The sequence below is a fragment of the Fundulus heteroclitus genome, chromosome 5 (genome assembly GCF_011125445.2).
Source record: "Fundulus heteroclitus isolate FHET01 chromosome 5, MU-UCD_Fhet_4.1, whole genome shotgun sequence".
Lineage (NCBI taxonomy): Eukaryota > Metazoa > Chordata > Actinopteri > Cyprinodontiformes > Fundulidae > Fundulus > Fundulus heteroclitus.
In genome coordinates this window covers 12,483,090-12,507,680 of record NC_046365.1, presented here as the reverse complement: position 1 = coordinate 12,507,680, position 24,591 = coordinate 12,483,090, and the positions used below count along the sequence as shown (strand labels likewise).

General features: G+C 43.0%; 1 protein-coding gene across 1 annotated transcript; it reads right to left on the bottom strand.

Moving 5' to 3' along the window:
* Positions 1–10,126: 10,126 nt before the first annotated feature.
* Positions 10,127–23,393, bottom strand: melk (maternal embryonic leucine zipper kinase). The gene is made up of 18 exons (XM_012865513.3): positions 23,253–23,393; positions 22,901–23,013; positions 22,729–22,814; positions 20,622–20,738; positions 20,370–20,513; positions 20,223–20,291; positions 20,032–20,124; positions 19,738–19,836; positions 19,196–19,264; positions 18,107–18,205; positions 17,746–17,832; positions 17,492–17,617; positions 17,192–17,347; positions 15,211–15,490; positions 12,581–12,680; positions 12,324–12,480; positions 10,829–10,932; positions 10,127–10,745 (listed from the first exon to the last, which is right to left on the bottom strand). Exons 2-18 carry the CDS (start codon positions 22,977–22,979, stop codon positions 10,568–10,570), a joined length of 2,043 nt encoding a protein of 680 aa, XP_012720967.2. The 5' UTR covers positions 22,980–23,013; positions 23,253–23,393; the 3' UTR covers positions 10,127–10,567.
* Positions 23,394–24,591: the final 1,198 nt, after the last annotated feature.

Here is a 24,591-nt window from a genome sequence, read left to right as displayed (position 1 = left end):
AAAAAGGTCCTCACTTTTACTCTGGGCTAGTGGTTAGGTTTAGCACTAAGGCGTCAACTGGGTTTAGGTTAGGGTCAGGGGTAGGTCAGAGAAAGGCTTGAAAATGAATGGAAGTCTATGGAAGACAAGGCGGGTGCTTAATTTGGACTTTAAACGAGGATGGGAGCATACACCCACGCACGCAAAACACACACACACACACACACACACACACACAGCGGTTGCCAGCAGACGTAATAAAGAGAAAACCCCCGGCACGCGTAAAGCAGAAGAAATCTGCTTTGACCTTTTCAAAGAAGACATTCTGAACTTCCCACGGCGAACCTCATCTTGCTTCTCATTGCCCTTTCCATCACGGTCCATGTTCGTGATCACTCCATCCCGCACAATTCGCCCCGATGCCAAACATTTAACGGCTAACGAACGGGACGCGATCCCTGAGCTCGTGCTGAGGTCTGAAGAAGTGACGACACGCCTCTCCGTGTGTTTTTGCAGCTCGGCCCTTCACTCACAGATAGTGCATGTTACAAATGTCAGACGTTACAGTCCTAGGCTTGCGTGTGTGTGTGTGTGTCTGTGTGTGTGTGTGTGTGTGTGTGCATGAATGTCGGACCATTGACAGGCATGGAAGCAGCTTGTTGAACTAATAGCCTAACTAATGTGTCTACATCACACCTCCTCCTCCTCCTCCTCCACCCTCAGCAAAAAACTGACATCTCTGCTGTACGCGGAGAGACGAGGGAGAGAGGAGAGGGATGAAACGAGGGGGGGTGGGGGGGGGGGGGAAGGAGGATAGAAGTGGCTTGACAAGCGGCAGACCCCATCGCCCTCCGGTCTGACTCTGTCTATCTCCCCTTTGCTCCCAAAGGGTTTGTCTTTAAGGATAGCGCTATGATGAATAGGCCTGTCTGGGCCAACACAGTGGAGACCAATTAGAGAAAGAAGGAAGAAAAGAGAGGAAGAACAGAAAAACACGGAGAGAAGCTGAAGCAAAGCTGGGAGACGGGAAGGGGGGGGTAAAAAAAAAAAAAAAAGGGGGAAGTGGAGAACGGGAGCCGACACACAGGAGCAGGAAGGATTCAGGGGGAGAGGTTAACACGGCGAATGCTGGGAGGATCGCTGTCCGTGTGTCGGTGCGCGTCTCCGGCAGAGCTGTCAGAGCTGAAGGAGAGGCCGGGTGAGAGCGGCTGGCCTCCCAAGCCTTAACCTCCTCTGCCGCTGCAGGGGAGGCTCTGACAGCGCAGATGCACCGAAAGGACCTTTCACCGATGTTCTTCCGAGTTTTCCCATACCTCCTTCCTTCTACTTTTTTTTACTTAAAGACTTTGAGCAACTTCTATGCTTTATAATTAACTAACACTCCTGGTTTCATCGAGTCAAAGAATAGAAAATATACACATGTCACACTGTATTGTCCAGCTCCAGTCCTCGTGTTGCTCTGTATGCTCCAACATGTTTGAATTAGCTCCTCGGCAAGTTGTGCCGGAACAACATTATTCATTTCACCAGGGAAACATCTGAAACATGCAGGACACCGGCCCCCGTAGACTGACCTTGGACCCCACTGTGTTGTTTGATCTTTTTTATGTTCACTTTTACAGCGTTATTACGTAATGTACAGTTCTGTATGTCTCAGAACTAATGGGATATGTATTTCTGTAATCACTTCATTTAATCCCACGTTTAGGGCGGCAATAAGGTTCACATTTTAACTAGTTCTCCTACTGTGGACGACGGATGTGCTTTTACCTCTGATTTACACATTTGATAAAGGCGATTCTTTCACCATTCTTTGCCCTTTGAAACAACATTGATCAGCTGGCTCCTTTAAATACACGTTGCCATTCATGAGGCGCTTGGCATTGGCCATTTATGGTTGAACGCGGGCGTTTAGGAGGCAGAACATGAGGCAGAACCTGGTACCGCAAAAGAGAAACTTGCTGGTGAGTGTGCGCATGGTTTTATAAATAAGGATTTTGTTTTGGCATTCACAGTTTTTGGCTTTTGGGCGTATGCAAACTTTTAGTATAGATGCTACACAATGTTTTATAAATGAGACCCCAGACAGAAATCCAAATCAGTCTGTGGCAAGACCAGAAAATGTCATTTTCAGATGCTACTTATCCAATCTGACTTCGCTAGAGCTTTTTTCATACCACACTAAAAACAAAATGTTGAAACCTAAGCAGTATTTTCTTTCTTGTTGACAACTTTGTGCTACTTTGTGCTGGTATGTTTCAAAAACTCCAATCGAATACAACAATGTGTGCTATTTTAACATTAAAACACTGAAAAATAGTCAAGGTCTATGAACACTTCTGCAAAGCCCCGCAGCTTGGTAGAAAATAAACAAATCATTTGGGTTCATATTTACCGTTAGCTTAAAGGTCTGAAGCTGGTTTCCGTCTTCATCATAGAGAAAGGTTCCCAGAAGAGTCCCTCCATCTTCTAAGTCCCTCTTTCCCTGCAAGACAAAATCAGACAAATACTTAAATAAATTATCGTGAAAGTGAGATTGTTGCTGTTTATTAATCAGATTTTTTTAGCCTTACGTAGACAGAAAACTCCCTGGGAGAACTACCAATGGTCCCGGTCGGGGACAAGAACTTGGGCAGGTGACCCAGGGTGACGTGACTGATGGTGACTCTGTGGGACAGGGCGATGGTCAGATGTCCCCGGGAACCTGAGAAGGCCCAGCATCGCCCTGGAAGCATGCGGGATTTTCCCTGAAGACAAAAACAGTTAAAGCAAAGTTTAGGTGTGGCGTCGAGATTACAGATTTAACACAGTTTTAACCACATATACCGATTTAAATCCTTCTTAGTTGGTAAATATTTGAATTTGCATGGGTAAAATCTCCTGGGAACCAATAAATGGTTCGATTAGGACGGTGTTGCATCTGTAGTGCCGTTCAAGCAGAACCCTGAACCTGTAATTACTGAACCTCACAACAGTAGTGAATTTGTATTATAATAATAAGTCAATAAAAAGTACAGAACAAGACAAGCTGAATACAGTGTCATTAATACAAGTGTGTGGACATGCTGCAATTCAGTCCAGTCATTGCTGCAATATTAAGGCTACATTAAACTACCTCACCGTACGTCAAGCAGTCAGGCTGATTTCTATCAAATCACTCAAGCTAGAAGCAATTAAATGCAATCAGTCGCTGGTTTTAATGTCGGTAAATGCTTCTGCGGCCATAAATCCGGGGCTTAACCGGATTTATGGAACAAATTAGTGTCAAGTTGTGTTTGTTTGGAGGTGGACCAAAGCAATGTAGGTTACTGCTCCCACCTTACATATCTCAGGGAAGGGGTTAAGATATTAGATCTATTTATCTGTTATATATAAACGTCTAATCTGTCCAGGGTGTACCTGCCTCTTGGCCAATGACAGCTGCACACCGAGGACCACAGCCAACATGGATAAAACTACCTGTGGGTTTATAAATCAAAGTTTTTTCTTTAAAAACAGAGTAGTTAAAGATATTTAGTTTATGAATTTCTATCAGATCATCAGTAGAAAAAAAATCTTCCCAGAGGTGGAAAGAACCGAAACTGTAATTTATAAGAATTATTTGGACTGTTTAAAAAACATTACGTGACAAAGAACAGAGAAAGCTCAATGGCTTGAAAAATATGACCCAAACAGAATATAGAGATATCTATGCATCTCCTGGGGAGACTAAATTCACACTTTCTGCCTTCCTACAGACTTGAAGGACACAACAAAATGTATTTAAGGGCTAAAAAAAAGAAGTGGATTTTGGTTGATGTCCCCTTTAAATATTTATCATAATGTGAGATCAGGAGCGGAGAAGATGGTTCTCAGAAAAACAATGGTGGTCAGTCTGATCGCTCTGTCCTCAGGAAAGGTTCAGACTATGAATGGAGGGAGAAACAAAAATAGACCGACTTCTGACAGCAAAAAAATGCTCTCGAGCATAATAATGCTGTGAAGAGTGCTTTAATGTCAGTAAACCTTCAGAAGAACATTTCAACAGCCGAACAAATTCATAGACTTTATTCATGTGGGTGTAACGGTACACAAAAACAGCGGGTCGGTACATTTTCCATCTACTACAGTCAAAAGAAAAAGAGTAACCAGTATAGTACTGACAGGAGATTTTGTGCGACTTTTTTTGTAATTAAAAATGGATACCCAGGTATGGCCACTGACTGGATGGACTTATTATCCAGGAACAAAACCTCTTGAATATAGTCAAAGTTGTTTATCGCCTTTTTTTTTCTTTCAAACTGCAGATGGTTGAGGATGAAAAGTACTGAACACATCGTTTTCCATCACTAAATACATCCCTGATACTTTTATGAACATGGAATTCACGGCAGACTTTAAATGACAGTAATTCACACAGAGAAATCCAAGAAAATCTGACCATACACAATGTAGTGGCTACAACATGGAATAACAGAAGGAAACTGAGGAAAAGCCCTTTTTACTCAAGACAACCCTAATCGCTCTCCTTTATGAAGAATCCAGGCATTGCTCTTCATCATCTGACACGCATGCTCAGATGGCCTGCTTCTTTATTTTACTTTGCCGAGTTCATAAGTGCATTACTTTTGTCCTCAGAATGCTCCAAACGTTAGATTGTGCCACCCCTGACATTCTTGATGTTCCTCACTAACTTTTCTGTTTTTACAGCCTAGAGCCGGCCCGTCCTGCACGGAGAGCTCTTTGGTTCAACGCTACACTCTGAATCAAGTCCAGAGTTTCACACTTTTTCCTTAAAAATCATTTTCGAGGCAACGGCCCAATTTACCTCCGGTCAACTTTAAAAGGAGACGGTAGATACCAAAGAACTGTAATTCCTAACCCACTCCGCCAATTTGAATATGCAGACCCTCAAATGAAAGCTAAAGGTCTGCAATTCATGTACCTGTTGTATAAAGTGCAATTACATAACTCATGTGGTAGTTCCAGTAAACATGTGAAACCTTTTGTTAGCATCTAAATATGTTAATATCTGGTTTACAAGTGTGGGCCTATGTAATGGGGGATCTGAGAAGTCCAAAACATCCACTTTTAATCTCCAAGACTCCCACTTAACAGGGATCAAAACAGAGCACCACCTCCTCCCGGGAGTCTGCCACGCAAACCTTTGATGAATAACCTCCTCAACATCCTCTTACAAAAAAAAAAAAAAAAAAAAAGACCATCCGTCCTCTTCGTCCTCCTGACGATCGGCGTTCTCGGTTTCTCATCTTAGAGGAAATTACAAAAAAAAAAAAAAAAAAAAAAAAAAAAAAACGCCCTGCTCCCCGTTTATCACCCAACAATTAAAACGGCGCGGATGCACGGCGAGAGGCAGGAGAGGAGACGGCGGCTGAAGTGGGAGGAAACGGATCCGAGCGGAATGAAGTAGAGCCGACGGTGGCGAAGACAGAGGGAAGGCTGACAGCACAATTAGGCTTTTTAATTCTCTGCTTGAGTAGGCCAGGCCAGTCTTTATGCTAATTAGGAAGCCACGGCCGTGTAATAAATCTCTATGATCCAGCCTCATTTCGCCCCCCCCCCATCTGTCTCACTCACACGTAGGCCTACTCATACCTCAGCACACAAACATCCTATCACTTTTCATGCCTGTACCGTTTAGCTTTAGTGTCAACAGCTCCCATAGATAGACTCATTTCCATCGCCTCCCTGAGAGCTCCGGTCGGCCTGCAACAAGCCGTTTACCGGCTGGGCGGGCATCTGCCGCCTCGGCTCAGGGCCCTCCAGCACGTGTAGTTTCCCTCCCCGTTAACTCCCTTTATTAGTGTTTTTCAGGACTCTGCTCTGCACGTCCTGCACTGCTGGACTCCGCCGCGTAAACACGCAAACATTAAAGAAGTCTTCTGCATTCGCAGACCAATAGAATAGCCTCCTCCTCCCTTTATCCTCTCATCTCCACATTTGACGGACGTGGCTAATGGATAGCATGCGAGGGCGGAGGGAACGGCCGGGCAAACCGCACAACAAGCCGCAGATAATTGGGAAGCCACATTTAAAAGCAGGACGAGAGAGAGAGAAAAGGGGAGAGGGATAGATGAGTGGACGACAGACGGCAGCAACCGGTGTGTGTTTTCACCCTCATTTAGATCACAAGGACTCATTCTAGTTGTTTTTTTTTTTTTTTATTATTCCTTTAGAAGTTGCCTCAAAGCCAATTTAACCATAGAAAACATGAGCAGAAATGTGCCGGTTTCCTCATTCATTAAGTAAATGAAGGTGAAGCCAGGTTCAAAAGGAACTGAGGTGTTTTTTTCCCCCCACTCAAAGAAATGCACCACAGCACGAGTCTAACCACAGAAAAATAAAGAAATAAAGAGAAAGTCAGCCCTGCTGAGCAGATCTAACGCCACTTCCTCTCCGACGGCCTCCAAGCGCCTTCTGCTGGATCCACGCTTTTGCTTCGATGGCCGTCGACGCGCCGACGTCAGGTTTTGTGTCCCGGTTCAGGGTCAGAATGGCCACCGCGCCGACAACCAGCGCCATGTGAAGCAGGTACAGGCCAACGTGGAGGCCCGCGAGCAGAAAGGAGGCGCAGACGGAGGCAACGCACCAGGGCGCCGCCAGGAGCAGCAGCAGGGAGTGATGGAGAGCGCCGAGGACCAGAGCCGGGAGGGAGACGAGCAACCTGAGCAGCGTGGAGGCCATCCAGGAGTACAGAGACAGGGGCGATAAGAGGAACGATACCGCGGCCTCGCTCATGGACGCTGCCTGCAAGATACGAGAGCAACAAGGAGGTGTGACACAGAGGATTGATAAAAACAGGAAAAGAAGGAATACTCCTGTACAGAGGAAGATTACAAGTGTGTCTGCAGTGTAGATTAGCCCAGAGGCCGCTGCAAAAGCTTTAATCTGCTTCCAAGAAGACGGAGCGCTCTGGTCGTCTTTCTAAGTGCTCCTGGTACAGTTCTTCACGTTTTTTCTGAAAAATATTCCTAAATGTTTCAGTGCCCTCAGGGTTATTGGGATTATTGCCCTAATTGAAGTTTCCAGTGATGCCTCAGCTTCCTCAGACATTCTCTCCTTAAACTTTCCAATAGTTAAATGAATCCATCTTACCCAGTATAGACACCACCAGGGGAAGCAAAGTGGGCTCACTGCGTTACCGAGCTACCGCCGTGCCTCGTCTCTCATCGTTCCCCCTTCAGACAGACATCCAGAGGCCTGAAAAGTTCCAGTTTTGATTCATTGCACCCCAGAACTGAACTGTACATGGCTTCCTTACATGTTGGGGTATGTGCCTTAATGTGGAAACTAAAACCTCAGCAGCTGCTGCCACCAAGTCTTGCTCTGGTTTGATGTTTTTTTGTTTCATCTTAAAACTACTCGCCTCCTCAAATCTGGTGACAGATGCTGATGGCGTCCTCTTTCTGCAACGTCCGGGTCAGTGGTACCACAGCCCCCCCCCACACTATGTCTAATCTCTAGTAACATTCGAGGGTCTTTTCCATTATTTTTATTATTTTTTTCATAGCCGTTACTTTGTTTGTGAAAGAATATGATCCCATCGCTGAACTTTTTGGACAATCTTCATTCACCCACATTTCAAACACGCATCAAAATGCCACCATCAACAGTCCGGGTATCTGAGGCGTCCCATCTGAAAAGGACATTAATGTAACTGATGAAGCCCCTTGATTGGTTGCATCAGATGTGCCTCAGGCCACACCTCTTCTACTTTTATTTAACCATTTCTTGTATTCCTGCCCTCTAGTTAAAAAGAAAAAAACAACAGTAGATTAACATGGCAAGCATTCGGAGTTGTTTGACTCATTTAATCCATTCAACATCAAATTACTTAGTTAATATCCTGCATTTGAACAAGGACAACTAGGAAATGGTTACAAAGGAGTTAAAAGAAAAGCTCAGCTCTGTGAGATGAGGTCTTTAATGATTCTCCATTTACCTCAAGTCTTAAGACAAAAACTTGACACCCACCTCACAAGGGTTTCTGCGCTCATCTGACCTCTGAGCCGCCTGAAGCCCTGCAAAAATCAGCAACATACAGAAACACATTCAGGAAAAAAAGGTTGCCTTTGTAGGAAAACCTTGTTAGAGAAAAAAAAAGAAAACTTACATAGGAAAAGAACAATGAGAGAAACTCCCAGAAAAAGCCTCATTTCTCATGCAGGTCCTCTGAAACCTGCAAACAGAAAAGGTCCAACCCAAAACTGCACTAATCTGCCCAACAACCCACACCTGACTGAAGGGTCGTTTTATGCACTTCACTTTAAACTTGAAAGTCTACCCACCCAGCACTGCAACCAAAACCTGAACCTGAACACTTCTATTATGGCTCCCACGCCGCTGCTCTGCAGTCTGCAGTTTCTCCAAGTTTATTCAACTAATCCTCTTTCTGAGACACTGGGCCTTTTGTTCTGCAGAGTTCAGGATTAGCCTATAAACTCCACCTGCGTAAAAGGGGAGGGACTGGAACATTTCACCCACATGCAAGATTTCCAAGAAAGAACCCTTAGCGTCGCTTAGCCTGAAAATCAAATTTAGCTCAGAATTGCAGAAAAACTTTCCCTCTGTCCTAAAAGATCGGCCCATCTAACATCGTCACCCTGTCTCTTATTAAGGTCCATCTTCCCTTCCTTATTAGCAACTGAACCCACAGCTACTGTCCTCCTCCCTGCTGGCAGCAAACTTTTTCACTTTTCTGGACTGCTCTAAATTTAGACATTTAAATATTTGTGGTTAGGTGCTGATCATATTTGCCCCAACCAAAAACATATTTTAGTTGCCTTTATCAAGACATAATCAACCAAAATTGAATAAACCGCTCAATAAATATTAATTCAATGCATTTTTTTTTCCCAACAGAAACTATCCAACGTCGTCTTGACCCCAGCAGTCGTTGGGTGAGAGGAGGGAGACAGCCTGGACAGGTCGCCAGTCCATCACACAGGCAGGCATGCACTCACACTCATACTAAAGCACAGGTCCTGAACCCCGGTCCTCAGGACCCACTGTCCTGCATGTTTGACTCCAAACTCTCAGCCTCTGATGGCTGCTGAGGATGTAATCATTTGATTCCTGTGTGCTGGAGCAGAGACATCTAAAACACGCAGGACAGCGGGTCCTGAGGACCAGGGTTCAGGACCTTTTTTATTCAGACAAACCTAATAGTCGTGTTTATGGACCTTGGGAGAGAACCTGCAAACTCCACGCAGAGAGATCCCAGACCTGGACTGAAACCTAGAACCTTTTACTGTAAAGCAACAGCTCCAACAACTAAGGCTGGGTGACATGGATTTAAATTTCATCACTGTGTATATTATAGCGCTATTGTGATAAGTGATGACTATTTACAGCTTCTTGTCTTTTTAAAGTAACCGTTTGGTTGGGAGTGCATATCAATTACTGCCCAATAAACATAATGGTCTTAAGGAACATATTTAATAACTGAACTGCACACAGTAAGTGCATTTAATTCTACCTTTTGAATTTGATCTCAAGAAACCAACAGTGGAGAAAATGGCAAAAGTAGCAATCCTGACAATATTGGCGGTTATTGAGATTTTCAAAATGCATCATTGCCTAAATAAATTCAAATATTTTACTAATGTTTGACAATAACTAAACCAATATTATAAAGGCCCATCTCTAGTAAAAACTGTGTGCAATGTAAAATATTTAGCAATATGTTTACCATACTTAGAAGACCAAAACAAATTAGTGTTCCCTAGTGATTTCATTTTCCATTAAAATAAGCAGTTGTTGCCTTTCTTTCAAAAGGGATGCTGGTTTTAGGATTAATTCTGTTATATTGCATAATTAATCCCAAACAATTACTTTACCAACTCCTTCTGTTAAACCACCCAGATTGTGAGTATGACGTCTGTTCCTATTACCGTACTCCAGTGATCACACGACGCAGCTGATTTACTGGTCAAACACACCATTGCTTTAGAAACAGTGATTTAAATATCACAGAAGCACAAAGACATGAGCTTAAACAAATCAGAGGACACATCGGGGGACTCAAATGAACACCTCAGATGTTCCACCGGGTCACTCTGTTAGGCCAGATGAACAAAATTTAATGAGCAGAATAAGAGCACCACTGCTACATGGACTCCTGAACAAAGATCCTCCCAGCCATCCGTGTCAGTAAACAGAACGTATTTTTATTTTTATCACAGAGAGAATGACAGAGGACACGGAAATAAAACAAGACACTTGCTGTATAACACTGTAAAAACGTGGAAACAACTGTAACCAAAACGCACATTAAAAAGAAAGAAGGATGGCAAATTAGTAATGCTCCGTGAAAAGTTGCACTTTCAGGGGTTTGAAAAGTAAAACATGTTAAAAGACAGCAGGGAGGTGAAGCTCTGATTTACATACATCAAGACAACTGATAGAAATCCTTTTATTTGTTAAGAATTATACAGAGGAAAGTTCTACATACGATAAAAAGACACACAAAGCAGCCATGACGTGGCTGACCCACACATATCTTCCTCTGAATCCATATTTCCAACACTGTTTAACTATTTGCAGTTTTTTGTGTCCCCGGCAGGCAGCAGAGCAGCTAAAACGCTGCTTAGATGCTGGATGAAGCGAGGATGTCCTGCACCAGATGCTTGTAAACCCACGCGTCTCCCTTCAGCCTCTGCCGCCGCACGCCGACGACCTCTGGCCTCTGCAGCAGGCACACCTCCAGCTCGAACACCACCGTCACCTTCCCAAAGGCATCCCAGGCCTTACACTTCAGGGTGTACCTGGAGAACCAGCCTCGTCGTCACCAGGACCAGCAGAATGTGTTGGAAAGGTAAAAAGGAGGAAGAAAAACGTATCTTCTTACCCTTTCTGTGTGAAGTGGACATTTTTCTCGGGCAGGGCGGAGAGGATCTGGTTCAACACCTGATCCGGACTGGTCTCACTGGTCAGGGTCACGTTATATTGAGCCTGAGAGAGAAAATTCATGTTAGAAAGTAGGGCTGTGCATAAAAATGAAAAAAAAAAAAAACCGATAAAGATTAATATTCATGTTTTTGAATAACGATTTAATATCGATATTCTGTCTTTCAATGTCAATATACCTCCCGACCACTAGGGGGCGTGATTACAGCGCACCACTTCTGTTCACAGCGAGGTGAACAGTGAGACAAATTTGCGGAATGGGACACAGGATTGTAGAAGCGCCTTCGTCCCTAAAAATCAGACGTTTTAGCACATTTTTGGTTTCTGTGAAACGTTAAATGCATTGAACCAAATGCACTTAATGTTTTTGTTAATATATCAGTGTTCAATAAATTTCACAAATAATATTTGGCTGGTTTTGTTGATTAAATGACTGAGCATTAATTTGAAAGTAATAAATATAGACGTTGGAATCAAATTAAATCAGGCTGAGCTATATGGAGAATCGCATTGTATCGTGAGCTATGTATCGAGAATCACATTGTATCATGAGCTATGTTTCGAGAATCGCATTGTATCGTGAGCTATGTTTCGAGAATCGCATTGTATCGTGAGCTATGTTTCGAGAATCGCATTGTATCGTGAGCTATGTATCAAGAATCGCATTGTATCATGAGCTATGTATCGACAATCGCATTGTATCGTGAGCTATGTATCGAGAATCGTATTGTATCGTGAACTATGTATCGAGAATCGTATTGTATCGTGAACTATGTATCGAGAATCGTATTGTATCGTGAGCCATGTATCGAGAATCGTATTGTATCGTGAACCATGTATCAAGAATCGTATTGCATCGTGAGCCATGTATCGAGAATCGTATTGTATCGTGAGCCATGTATCGAGAATCGCTTTGTATCGTGAACTATGTATCAAGAATCGCTTTGTATCGTGAGCTATGTATCGAGAATCGCATTGTATCGTGAGCTATGTATCGAGTATCGCATTGTATCGTGAACTATGTATCAAGAATCGTATTGTATCGTGAACTATGTATCGAGAACCGTATTGTATCGTGAGCCATGTATCGAGAATCGTATTGTATCGTGAGCCATGTTACGAGAACCGTATTGTATCGTGAGCCATGTATCGAGAATCGTATTGTACCGTGAGCTATGTATCGAGAATCGCATTGTATCGTGAGCCATTATATCAAGAATCGTATTGTATCGTGAGCTATGTATCGAGAATTGTATTGTATCGTGAGCTATGTATCAAGAATCGTGTCGGCTCATCCTGATGCCCAGCCCTATTAGGAAGCTGCTGTTCCAGTTTCCTGTTGGAACACGTGGCTTTTTTTCCCCCCTTCTCTGTGGATTTTGCAGATTTTTTCCTGAGCTGCCACTTTTTTTTTAATGCCGCCAATCGCTTCATACCTTAATCTTCCTTGGAGCGTCTCGCATAGCTCGTCTTTTACTTGGCGTGAGCATGGTGATGACCTTGTCCAGGCCTCTTTCCAGGGAGCCAAACATCTTCCCCGCTCGCTTCTTCTTCCCGCTGTCTCCCGTCACAGCCATGTCCAGAGACCTGGACCTGGACAGCAAGCGAGGCGTCACTTCTTGCCGGCCCTGCGCCTGAGTGACCGCTTCCTCGCGCGTCTCGCAGGCTTCGTTTACTCTGATGATGAACTCACCTTCGCTCTGGACTGAAGGCCAACACGTCCAGGTTTGCAGCGTCCTTATGCTCAGCAGCTCTCTTCTTGCTGGGCTCCTTGGATGCGCCCTCGCCACCGACTGACAACACAGGAAGGGGTTTGATGACCGGTGAGAGGGGGCGAGCTATCGACAACATAAACAGCAGCGCCAGTTTATAATCGGTCATCCTGAAGCGTGCGATGATTACTGAGGAATCGCCCTTCTAAGTTGCCGTGTGCAAGTGCTTACAGACGTGTTTGAGGTTTCACTATGAATGTCCTGAAAGATTGTGTGATTCTCTCAGAACAATAAAGTGAGGCTTTAAGGAAGCTCAATCAGCTGCTGGTTAAAAAAAAAAAAAAAAAAGAAAAGTATGAATGTGAAAAGATTTTTGTTTAAGTGAATGATGTCAAATGATTTAAAAAGTATTTGGTGAGGGGAAATGATCTTTGGTCAAAGTGTGAATCCTCGGATTCCCACATTTCCGTCACTCTAGAACTGTTTTTTTTTTCTTTGCTCTGCTCAGCAGATGCAAGCGCGTGTATTTTGAAAACCTGGAAAGTGAAAGCTTTATGAAGTTTATGGTGTTATTCAGTGCAGATAACACCATAGCAGTGGCTTTAACAAAAAATGTTTTGCAGCTGGAAATCGACTGAAGCTGAATTTAGAGAAAAATGGAAACCTTGAAGCAGAGTCTACAGGCCAACAATAGTTTGGTTTCACTCCCTTTGGTGCTCACGGTTAATATGTAGGGTTTTTGTTGCCCAGTTGCTACATGAAGAAAAACATGAAGGAAAGAGTCTGGAAAAATGTGGCTTGAAGCAATTAAGTAATTTAAGTATTTTAAGATGAATAAAAAAAAAAAACTCACAATAACTTTAGATTGCATATACCAACACTGGGCAGCCTTTTAAATATGGAACCTGGATGGATAACAGAAGTCAAAGACAGGAAGAAAGGTAGGATACAAAGGAAGGAAGGCAGGATACAAAGGTAGGCTATAAAGAAAGGAAATAAGGATAGAAAGAAAGATAAGAAGGAAGGAACCTAAATGTATTGGTCCCTTTGGATGACGTGTTTGTAGAATACTAGATGAGGGGATTTTATCACACCGGGCTTGAACAAAAATGTGTTGATATGAGGTGACTTAAAGAAATGTTGAACAGAGACTTAAATAAAAGGTATCTGCAGAACCGTGACGCAAAATACGGCATCAGGTAACATTTTCTTACTGCTGAGCGAATCAGGAAGCACTGAAGGTGGACTGTTCTTGAAAATGGACCCGGGTCTAAATCATTGTTTTAATGGCGTTAAGCCAGCTGCTGTGTGCTGTTCTTTATGTTGCCGTCTAATGATATCAAACGTCGCTGAGACAAATAACTAAAGAAAAAAGATGAACTATACTTGTTAAAATTAGCAACAGAGTCAGGTTAGATTTAGCAAGCCGCATCGCCGACTCTCCACAGATGCATTTATCTTACTTCATTTAAAAAAGGGAAATAAACAAGCTTTCCACTTACCAGATCGATAACCAAAAAGCATTGTTGCAACATTTGAGCAGACAAAAATTTTCTTATTTGTCTTAATTCCAGACTAATTTTTGTGCTAGATAAGAAGTTGCGAGTTAAAACGCTTTATTAATCTCCTTCCAACTCGTGCAGCTTTGCTCAAACTGTAGCCAAAATGGTCAGACCTTACAGAACGATCGCACCCCAGTAGTTGCTCAAAGGAGGATACGGTTACATGTTAAACTGTTCAGCATTTCCTCTTACTCTAAAACTCTCTGGCTTTGAATCTGAGAGCATAAAAGCTGAGAAGACCAACACACACACACACCTAAACGCGCAGACACAGAGCGCTGGGCCTTAGTGGCGAGAGAACACATGTCACTACAGCCCATGTGGGACAGTAAGCAAAGGGAGGAGACAGCTACACCTGTCACGGCACACGCCTGGGGACGGACGTACACGGCCCACTCTGAGCGTGCGCGTGGACGAGGATGTCACCGGCAGCGTGTCCGCTCCGCCCCAACAAAAGCCAGAGCCCGGAGGATTTAACAGCAAGTCGGCCGGCTGCCAGCCAAATTTCTGCGGGAGGCTAATGAGGCTGGACGTCTGAGCAGGAAAGGACCCGGTGACAAATAATTAGGATTCTCCATTCGTATTAGGGCCCTTCGTTTACAGATAAGTGACAAATAATTAGCTTCCTGATAATAAGCTCACCTCGGAGTTGACAGAGATAAGTGGATGTGCGCGTGTGTCCGTTTTCAGCGGCAGTAATGGCAGCTAAATTATTGAAATATGAGTGGCTTTTGAATAATAATAATAAAAAAAAAAACAGGCCCAATAAATGATTTTATTACCAGAAGACAATTTACTTGCAAATGTGTAGCATGTGGTTGTGGCACTTGCGATTATGAGAGTGGCGAGAGGCCGAGGGAATGGGATGAAGGAAGGGGGGGGATGTGAAGAGGGGCAGTTCATTAATGGGAATGTAATCTAATACGCCGTTTACTTCACCTCCTTGTCAGAAAGCAACAAATTACTGTATATAAATACATTTAGAGAAGTTCTGCACTGCCGGTACTCGGTGAGAGCCGCTGGCTCACCGACAACAAACCTGGCCTTACCTTTAGGTGTGGCCACACTGGCTTTGGTGCCATTGTTGTTGGCGTTTTGATTGGGTGTGTTCAGCGTGTTCTTGAGGCGTGCGTTCTTCTTGCTGGACGCGGGGGTCCGGGGCGGAGGCAACGCGAACGCTTCAACTCCTTTCTCGTCAGGAACGTTCTCCTTGTTCTCACTGGCTTGCTCCTGATCCCGCTGCCTCCTCTCACGGCGTTGCGGCGTCGCCGTCCTCCCTGCTGCCGGGCTGCAGGCGTCTCTTTTGTCCACCAATGGTGAAATCAGTTTCTTCAGAAACACAAAAATGGAAATTGTTTATCAAAGCACCTTCATGTCAATGAGCCAGTTTTGAAGTTTTGTTTTCTTTCGGAGAAATTGTGGCAGGTTGGAAACTCCTAGAAAGGGTCGCTGCTGTTCCTTGTGTCTGTTTGTAGGTAACATGATTTGCTGGAGTCCCAAAGCCTAAGAAATGGCCTTGTTATTCTTTCCATTCTGATGTCAAAGACTTATTTTCTAATCAGGTATTGAATTTCTTTAGGTCAGAGTATGATATATAGGTTTTCTGAGGTGTTTTAGCCAACTTCATGTCATCAGAGCTTCTATTTAAATAGATTTTTTGATCGTAGATGTCTGGCAGAGGAAGTCTGGGGCACTTCAATCTGCATTAGTTTGGCAGTTTGAACGAAACCCATCTGAAAATGCTCTAAAAGACCACCCTAACGCTGATGGGAGCAGCCCCAAGCAGCAGGACCTGGACGGCTCCCCGTTGTAAAATCTAATTAAAAAGACCAAAACAAACAAAAGCCGCCAGTGGAGCTAGTTAATCTAAAACAACCAAACTCATGCCGTGAATACTGAAAACCAGACTTGAGTTTCAACAAAAACTATTCTCTCACAAACCAGCATATCATTGATCAGTGGATGTCAGGACGCAGTGCTAGTGAATTTTCTCTGAAATGTAGTTTCATTGAGCTGTTTTTTTGGCTAGTCAAACCTGCTTTGGTCTCCAAAACTGTAAAATGGTTTAACGGCATGGACATTTAGAGGCACATAAAGTCCATTTTAGGTGTGTCCGCTCACTTCTATGCAGTACAGTTAGCATGAGCCATTTAAGTTGTGTAGAGAAGCTGATGCCTGCTGGCGAGCCATCAGTTATTTTACTGCTGCATATCCTGAGTTAAAATCTTTAGTGTCTGGGTGCTGACACCAAACGTTATATGATCACGCATCGTTTAAGTTTTTTTTTTAAATGACATAACTAAGCCCATAAACTGTTTGTAGTAGCAATGACAAAAAATGGCTACTCAGGATACTGCCAGGGGTGCTAATGTCTGAATTTTACTGTATTTTAATGATTCAATCTATCTCTGATTATACAAAAACATTGATTTAATGGTTTAATGTGATGTTGGTTCACCCTTGGCAGCTTAGATGGCTTCAAGTCTTCAAGGAAGGAGCCCCAATCACCCCAGGGTAAGTTGGAAAGTCCCAATACAGAATGGGGAAGTCAAGCTACCAGTAATTGTCCTCTAAACCAACTCAGGATAGCAGACATGTCCGACGTAGTGATGAGATACAAAACAAAGCAGCAGAATCTGCAGAAGCAGAGACAATGGATGATCCTCTACTCTGTCTGACCTGAATCAGACCTCGATTTCTTGCATTTGAAGCACGTAATGCATTCGGACCGCCTGCATGAGGGTCATGAACCAGAGCTCAGCCAGATAGAGAAAGTCCCTGTGCACATCTTATGGCTCAGGTGAGAGCCATAAGGTGAGAGTTATATGACGTGCCCCCCAGCTGCAGGATCTAAAAACACACCAGGCCTGTGATCTCACCAGATCAGCTCGAAAGACGTGAAAGACAAAATCATCATCAGCACAGCAGGATGTGAGGTTGTGCGTTCATTTCAGAAGGGCGAATCCGAAAGGGGCCTTTATCTCATCTTGTGACTGCTCCATGTAAAGGAACCTAAAAGGCATCTCATACCATCTCTTTGTTTCCGTCTTGCCGACTTCTGCCCGCCTGCGGTGTGTACTGCTCAACTGACACCCATGGACAATCATCAATGTAGTTTGAGCAAAGGTCCAAAGACCCAATAATGACAGCGTCTTCGTCTTCACTGAAGTAAAGTGTCTCTCTTTTCTGAAAGCAGAATAATAAAAATAAAAAAAAATACGCTTTAGATTAAATTTTCGTTTTGAATCATTAAGGAAACAAAAGTTCTTGCTTTTTGCCAACGTTGTGCTGTTCTAAAAAGAGCACAGGTGGTGAGATCCTGTGTGTTACCTGCAGTCCTTGGTGCAGAGGAGAGTCCGCACAGAGGGCTGACTCCGGGCGAAGACGAATGGGCTTCCCCTTCTGCTTCTTTGACAGCAGCAGCAGGTAGGTGGCTGTAATATGGTCGTACTTCCACTGCGGGAGGTAAACGCTATTATACTGCAAATCTAATGGAAACTGAGCACCTTTACGTGAACACAAAGAGAAACCACACGGGAAACGAACGAACAAGTAAACTGGGACGCACAAATATTCACACACACCTCTTTGACCAGCGCCGTGGTGCTCTCTCTGGACCGCTTCATGTTGACGGCCATCTCAGTGATGCAGTCCTCGTCTATGTGGTCGACCTATAAGAAAAATCAAATAAATAAATGAAAAAAGCCTGAATACTGAGAGAAAAAGATCCACGGGCATTAAATTCAGATTTGATAATGTGATGCCTGGGCTAAAAGTTTCATATTTATTGTGGGGATTGGAAACTAATTTATGAGCCAGACTTAACTGGTTTATATCAAAAAATAAATAAATAAATAAATAAATAAAAGGCCTTTTTTCAAGCCTGCTTCATTACGATTTAAATGACATGCTTGTGACAGAGACTGTCTTTCTGGGTGCCTGTACCGGCTGCTTGCTGTGCCACTCCACGGGGCTGTTGAAGTCCTTCGTCACCCAGGGATGATCCAACAGCTGTCTGACTGTCAGACGGCGCTTGGGCTCCACCTAGAGGGCAAATGTAGAAACAGCACCTCAAAAGACAGTCCAACCCCGTTTTAGGTTCTACATCAACATCTCCAGTATTAAATCTCTCCATTAACTCACAACACATTCCAAGTCATCATATCCTTTGACATATGTGATCTTAACGTGACAAAATGCAAAAGATTTTTACAGCAATTTTATTTGGCATGAATAATTTTTTGCATGAGACAATTATTAATTGGAATAAAAATGATAGTATTCAAAACGTTACACAACGAAAAATCTGAAAAGTGTGGCTCGCGCCTGTATTCAGCCTCAGCGAGCCAAGGCCTGGCCAAACCACCAGATTTCAGCGCAGAAAGCTCAAAGTCTTTTGGGCCACATGTGTCTACCCGCGTTGCACATCTGGACACCAAAATTATCTGCACATTACTCTTTGCAAAAACAGCTCAAGCTCAATTCAAATTCGATTAACAGTGTTAACAACGACTTTCAGGTCTTGATACCAATGTTAAATTGGATTTAGGTCTGGCCTTTAACTCCAACACGTTATTATGAACAGGTGTCAAACGCCAGTCCCTCCAGGGCCGCTGTCCAACAACCTTTTGATGTTTCTCTGCTTCAACACACCCGAATCAGATCATTTGGTCACTGTCAAGACTCTGAAAAGCTTGACCACATGCCGAGAATGCAATTTAGCTTTTTGATTGATGTGTTGGAGCGAGAGCACAGCGGTCCGAGGACAGGGGTTCCCCCCCTGAGAACCGTACCACTGCAGCTCTGGGTGTCAGGGTGGCCTCCTGGTCCTGCTGAAAGGTGAACTCAGCCCCACTCCCTAGTTTTTTCACAGCGTTTAACAGATATATGTGATGTTGTAACTCGGCAAAACCAGCAGACTGAAATAATTTTAACTAGTTCCCCCCCGTGTAGATAAAACATGAGAAAAATGGAGCTGAGAGGAAAATGATGAAGAGGAAAAGAGGATGTAGAGCAACCGTAGTAAAGACACACCTGCATCATCTGGTTGAGGAGGAGGACGCTGCCTGGTGAGAGCCACTGCGGGTTATCATATGTTCCCCTCTGGAATAAGAAGAAAAAGCTTTCAGTCACATCTCGTAATGGCTCGGTGGGCTGAACCAGTGTTCTGGTCCTTCACGCCACAATTTCTAATCCTTGGTCTTCTCTCAGTTTGGGGCCAGGACCTACGCTGTGTAAAACTCCAGGCTGCATTCAAATGCAACCAATCAAGTTATTTGGCTTCGAAGCTCTCGGCGCTGCTACTCGCTCCTCGTATGGGCCGAGAATGAGAAGACAAGAGGGAGATAAGAGCAAATAGGAGGAAAAAGTGGCCCGTGGGCAAACCAGGGACGTCTTTGTGTCTGTCCGGCACACAGGAAGAGGCAAAATGCAACTCTGTCTGTCCGCAGCTAACTGAATGTACGCTTTTCAGGGGCTGCCGTTTTCCCCGGTCTCGACTGAAACGGTAGGCTGAAGTCTTGTAGCGAGTCGGATTGGGAAACGTTACAATCTGACAGAAATGGTACGCGATTTACCGTAATCTTTCTGTAAAGGATCATGCAGTTGTCGTCGTCAAAGGGGAGGTATCCACAGAGTAGAGCGAACAGCAGCACTCCCATGCTCCATACGTCAGCCTGGACGGTAGACATCACACAGCAGCACGTGTTACACAGAGGATTTCACAGCTCAGCCGCTCCGAGTCACGCACCAGCAAATATGACCAGGACAAAAAAAATAAATAAAAAATCAAGGAGCGGGAGGGTGAAATTGTTCCTACCAAGAGGAAGCGCCAGTTGAGCTACATTACATTAGGTTTGCAAATGTCCTACCTCTGAACCAATGTACGCTTTGCCTTGAACGAGCTCAGGAGCAGCATACGCAGGGCTGCCGCAGCACGTCATCAGCTCATAACCTAAACCCCCCTGAAATAAAAAAACACATATATGACATACAATTAGAAAATTTAAAGGAGTTGCATTCATCACAAAGAGCGGCTCAGAGAACGTAGCACCCTGGGTACCTTAGGTTTAGCGCACAGGCCAAAGTCTATGAGCTTCAGGTTATGGTCCTCATCGATCAACAGATTTTCCTACACGGCACAGAAACATCTTGGTCAATCCTTTTTGCTGCATTACCTCTTATCCAGGTGTGTGAGTGCAGCTGGTACCGGTTTTAGGTCCCTGTGTGCGTATCCTTGGCTGTGGACGTAGGCCATCGCCGACACGATCTGTCTGAAGAACACCCTGGTCTCCTGCTCCGACAGTCGGTCCTTGGCTATGATGTAATCAAACAACTCCCCGCCAGGGCAGTACTGACGCAAACCCAACCCAAAGAAATGTGTTTAATTTCAATTAGAAAAAAAAAAATCATGGTTATAATCTCTCCCACACACAGTGAGAGTAAAGTTTGAGGTTGTTACCTCGAGCACCATGAAGATCTGCGTAGACGTCTCGATAACGTGGTACAGCCTGCAGATATGCTGATGACTGAGATTCCTCATGGCTTCGATCTCCAGTTTTACACGTGGCAAGTCATCCTGAAGAGAAACATGGTCATTTCTCTCTTCGGATGTATGAACGTCTAGATTTTAACAGCACTAGCAATGACGTTTTAACAGATTATTCTTGGGAAAATCTTAAAGCCACGCTGAGTCATGCACACAAACTTCAACAAACTCCAAACGGTCCCACTAGGAAGGTGGCACAGCACTGGGCTTTGATATGTTCTTGTCATAGTAACTTAGGGCCTAATTATAATATAATTAGTTGTATCTAAGATGATACTATAGTTTGCTGAATGGGATGTACATAAATTAGTTATTACTTTACGTTTCAGACTTTTTATACATTTTTTAAAGGTTATTATGAATTACAAATAAGACCTACAAGCATTTAGTTACAAAATATAACTTTTATTGGTGAAATGAAATTTGTTTAAGTTGTTTGCTCCATGCGAGTTTATTGCATTTACAACTTATACATTATATAAGTTGTGAATACAACTTATATAATGTATAAATTGTGTAAATTACATTATATTAGATTATTATATTATATTATTATCTAACAAACATCCCTTAAGTATACACCGAGCTTCACAACAGCATTGTTTCAGCCAACAAACAAAATGTCAGGTTTTTTTTTTTTTAAACTAAGCTCGATAAAAGTTCACTGTCCTGGAATAAAAAGAGCTGATGCCAGATACGCTTTTAGTTCCCTAAAACAAACAATAAGCAGGTTATTAGCCAATAAAGCCAGATATGCTTCATGTTCGTTTCCACAATGCAGTAAAAAAATAGTTGTCCCCATCCAGATTTCTTTTTTTAATATTTTTCATTTTTTAAACTTAACCTGTTTGGAGACACAAAGAAGGCAAAAAGATCTCAGAAAGCAATGCATTGCATCCCACTCTAAAGACATTTGAGAACAGACAGGAACTAAGCCATTGACATTTATCGGTCCAGAAAATGTTAAAAACCTATTTCTAAGGCTTTGTTGTCCATTAAACAATGGTCTGACTCTGATATGTTATCTACAAAACAAGAACATAGGGAACAGTGGTGAACCTTCCTAGCAGTGTCGGGCCAACCAAAGCCGCTCCAAGAGGAGATCGACAACTCATCTGCAAGGCCGTCAAACCCCCAAACCACACCTCCAGCATTGTTTCATCAGAGTTCGTGATTCAACAATAGGAAAGAGAGTTCAGAGGCCAAAAGACTAAGTACCAGTTATCACAAACACCTGATGGCAGCAGCCATCCCAAGTCAGGCACTGGTATCAGTTTTACAGAGCAAATGTATTTTCACAAAAGGCGATGTCTGGTCAGTAGGAGAAATCTAAATTTAAACGTTCAATTTTGTGTTGGTTATCTTTGATATTAAAATGTGTTTAATGGTCTGAAAAATATAAGGCTGACTAAAAATAAAAAAGCAAAACAAGGAATGTCTAACATAGGGAAAATCTTTTTTTTTTCCCCACAGGACTGTGTATTATTTGAAAGTGTAGTCTTAAAGAAAAAGAGCCAAAATAATTGTGATTAAGGCAAATCAGAGACAACAAATTAACTTTTTTTTTTTTCCCCCCCCCAAGTTAAAACAGGAGCTACAAATTATGTAAATATTGAAACCCTATTACTTCAAAATATTCAAACATTGTTTAGGGGAAAAAAGCATACTTTTGAACTCTGATGACAGCAAGGACAAATGCTAAGCAATGGTGTGTTTCAGGTAGAGGAGTGCAAGTTTAAAAACCAATGTAAAATACAAAGTTTTAAAGAATTTTTAATGTCTGAGATCTTGGCTGATGTGTAACTATCTTGTTTGGATTGTTGGTTCATTTTTAGTTTAAGCATTTTATTTTGAAGCTAACATTTTTCAATGTGTAAGGATATGATTTGTGATGATGGTTAAAAACCTGACACTTCAGCCTTCTCCTTTTCAGGGCATCATTTGTTAGTCTGGACTCAGATTTACCCACATTTACGTCCAAACAGCGTGAACGAAATGGTCTGTTTATTTGTGGTCTCACCCCGAGATCTTTTTTGTTCATGATCTTGATGGCCACCTTTTCTCCCGTCAGCAGGTGTCGGCCCAGCTTCACTTTAGCGAAGCCACCTGAAAGACGGACAGGTTTCAGGACCCACGCATCCGACACAAAGCGGCCCCGATAAAGGCTGCCAGAGCCCAGCAAGCGGCGCTACCTGAGCCGATGGTCTCGTAGAGCTCATAGTATCGGTAGAGCTCTGCGGCTCCGCGTTTCTCCGTCCTCTCCACGGGCATTCTCCTCGTCCCAGCGGCCTAAAGATACGCGTCCCTGCGGAAAACAGCGACACGCATCACCTCATAAACACGTCCAAAAACATTTTTTTTTTTCCTTTTTGTTTTTAGACGTTCTTTTCAGTGCCGAGCGGCTAACGTTTTCTGGCCGCTAACTAACGAGGCAGATTAACATGCAGCAACAAAAACGGCTTATGTTTTAATCTAATAAAAGTTATTTTTTACCAAAACACCCTTCGGCCGAGTGAGTATATGTTCTCGGAACTATAGAATTACCTTAGTGTTTCGGAAAACAAACGAAAAATCCTAAAGTCGGGAAAAACATACGGTGGAAAAGCACTTCTCTCAAGGATGTTTGGTTCCAGAAGTTTGAATTTTGCTCGTCAACGCTGACGACATTTCCTGCTTCCGGTTTAGTCCACCCATAGACGTTAAATACGTCGACGTCTCATTACGTGTTGGCGCGCGTCCTGCACCGCCGCCATCTTGGATGGGTCTCTCCTACTCAAGGCTGGCATAGGAGCCGACGGGAATAAAATGTTGGTGAAGAGTCTCAGTCATCCAGTTCATGATTAATTTAAAAAGGTTTAAAAAAAAAAAACTGGACTTCTATTCTGAAGCTGATGACGTTTCACTTCCCATCCAAGAAGCCTTCTCAATTTAAAATGTCTGGAGTAGTGTGTGGAGATATGAAGCATGGAATTCCACACTACTCCAGACATTTTGAATTCGGAAACTTCGGAAAGAAGCGGTGCTATAAAAACACCTAGAGATGGAAAGAAAAACGAAAATTAGGCAAAAGATATAAAGGAAAATATAATCCAACTTTCACATTGTAAAGTAGCTGGTGACAATTAGCTTGAAACAGACTCGTTATCAAATCTGTGTTTGCTTCAACATATTTTAGTTAATTTCTGTTGATTGCTCTCAATCAAAAATAACAGAGTAGAATATCACCAAAAAGAAAGTTTCAGTGATTTCATTCAATACTTGTGTTTGCACTTGTCCTGTCAGATCTCAGTGCTGCATTTGACACAGTTGATCACAATATTATCCCAGAAAGACTTGAACATATTGTAGTGATTAAGGGGAAAACATTAGACCGGTTTAAATCTTATCTGTCTGACCGATTACAGTTTGTTCATGTTAATAGTAAATCTTCTTCAAACTCTAGGTTCACTTGTGGAGTACCACAGGGTTCAGTCCTTGGAACAATTCACTTCCAATTGGCAAAATTATCAGACAGCATAGGATTAATTTCCACTGTTATGCTGATGACACTCAGCTATATTTATCCATAAATCCTGATGAATCCAATCAATTACTTTGACTACAGGCATATCTTGATGACATCAAAAGCTGGATGACTTTAAAATTCTTGCTTTTAAATTCTGACAAGACAGAAATTGTAATCTTTGGACCAGAGTCCAAATAAACTTCTTAATCAATCACTTAATCTGGATGGCATTGGATGGTCTCTGGTAATAAAGTAAAAAATCTTGGTGTTATTTGTGAGCAAGACATGTCATTTAAATTCCATATAAACAGGTTTCCAGTTTCCTTTTTTCACCTCCAGAATATTCTATCCAGGGGTGATGGTAAAAAACAAGTCCAT

Coding starts and splice junctions, on each gene's coding strand:
- melk (XM_012865513.3), bottom strand. CDS start 22,979: ATGCCCGTGGAGAGGACGGAGAAACGCGGAGCCGCAGAGCTCTACCGA. Junction 20,739..22,728: donor TGAACAAAAAAGATCTCGGG/GTGAGACCACAA, acceptor GTTTCTCTTCAG/GATGACTTGCCACGTGTAAA. Junction 12,681..15,210: donor CAGTGTGGCCACACCTAAAG/GTAAGGCCAGGT, acceptor CTGTGTTGTCAG/TCGGTGGCGAGGGCGCATCC.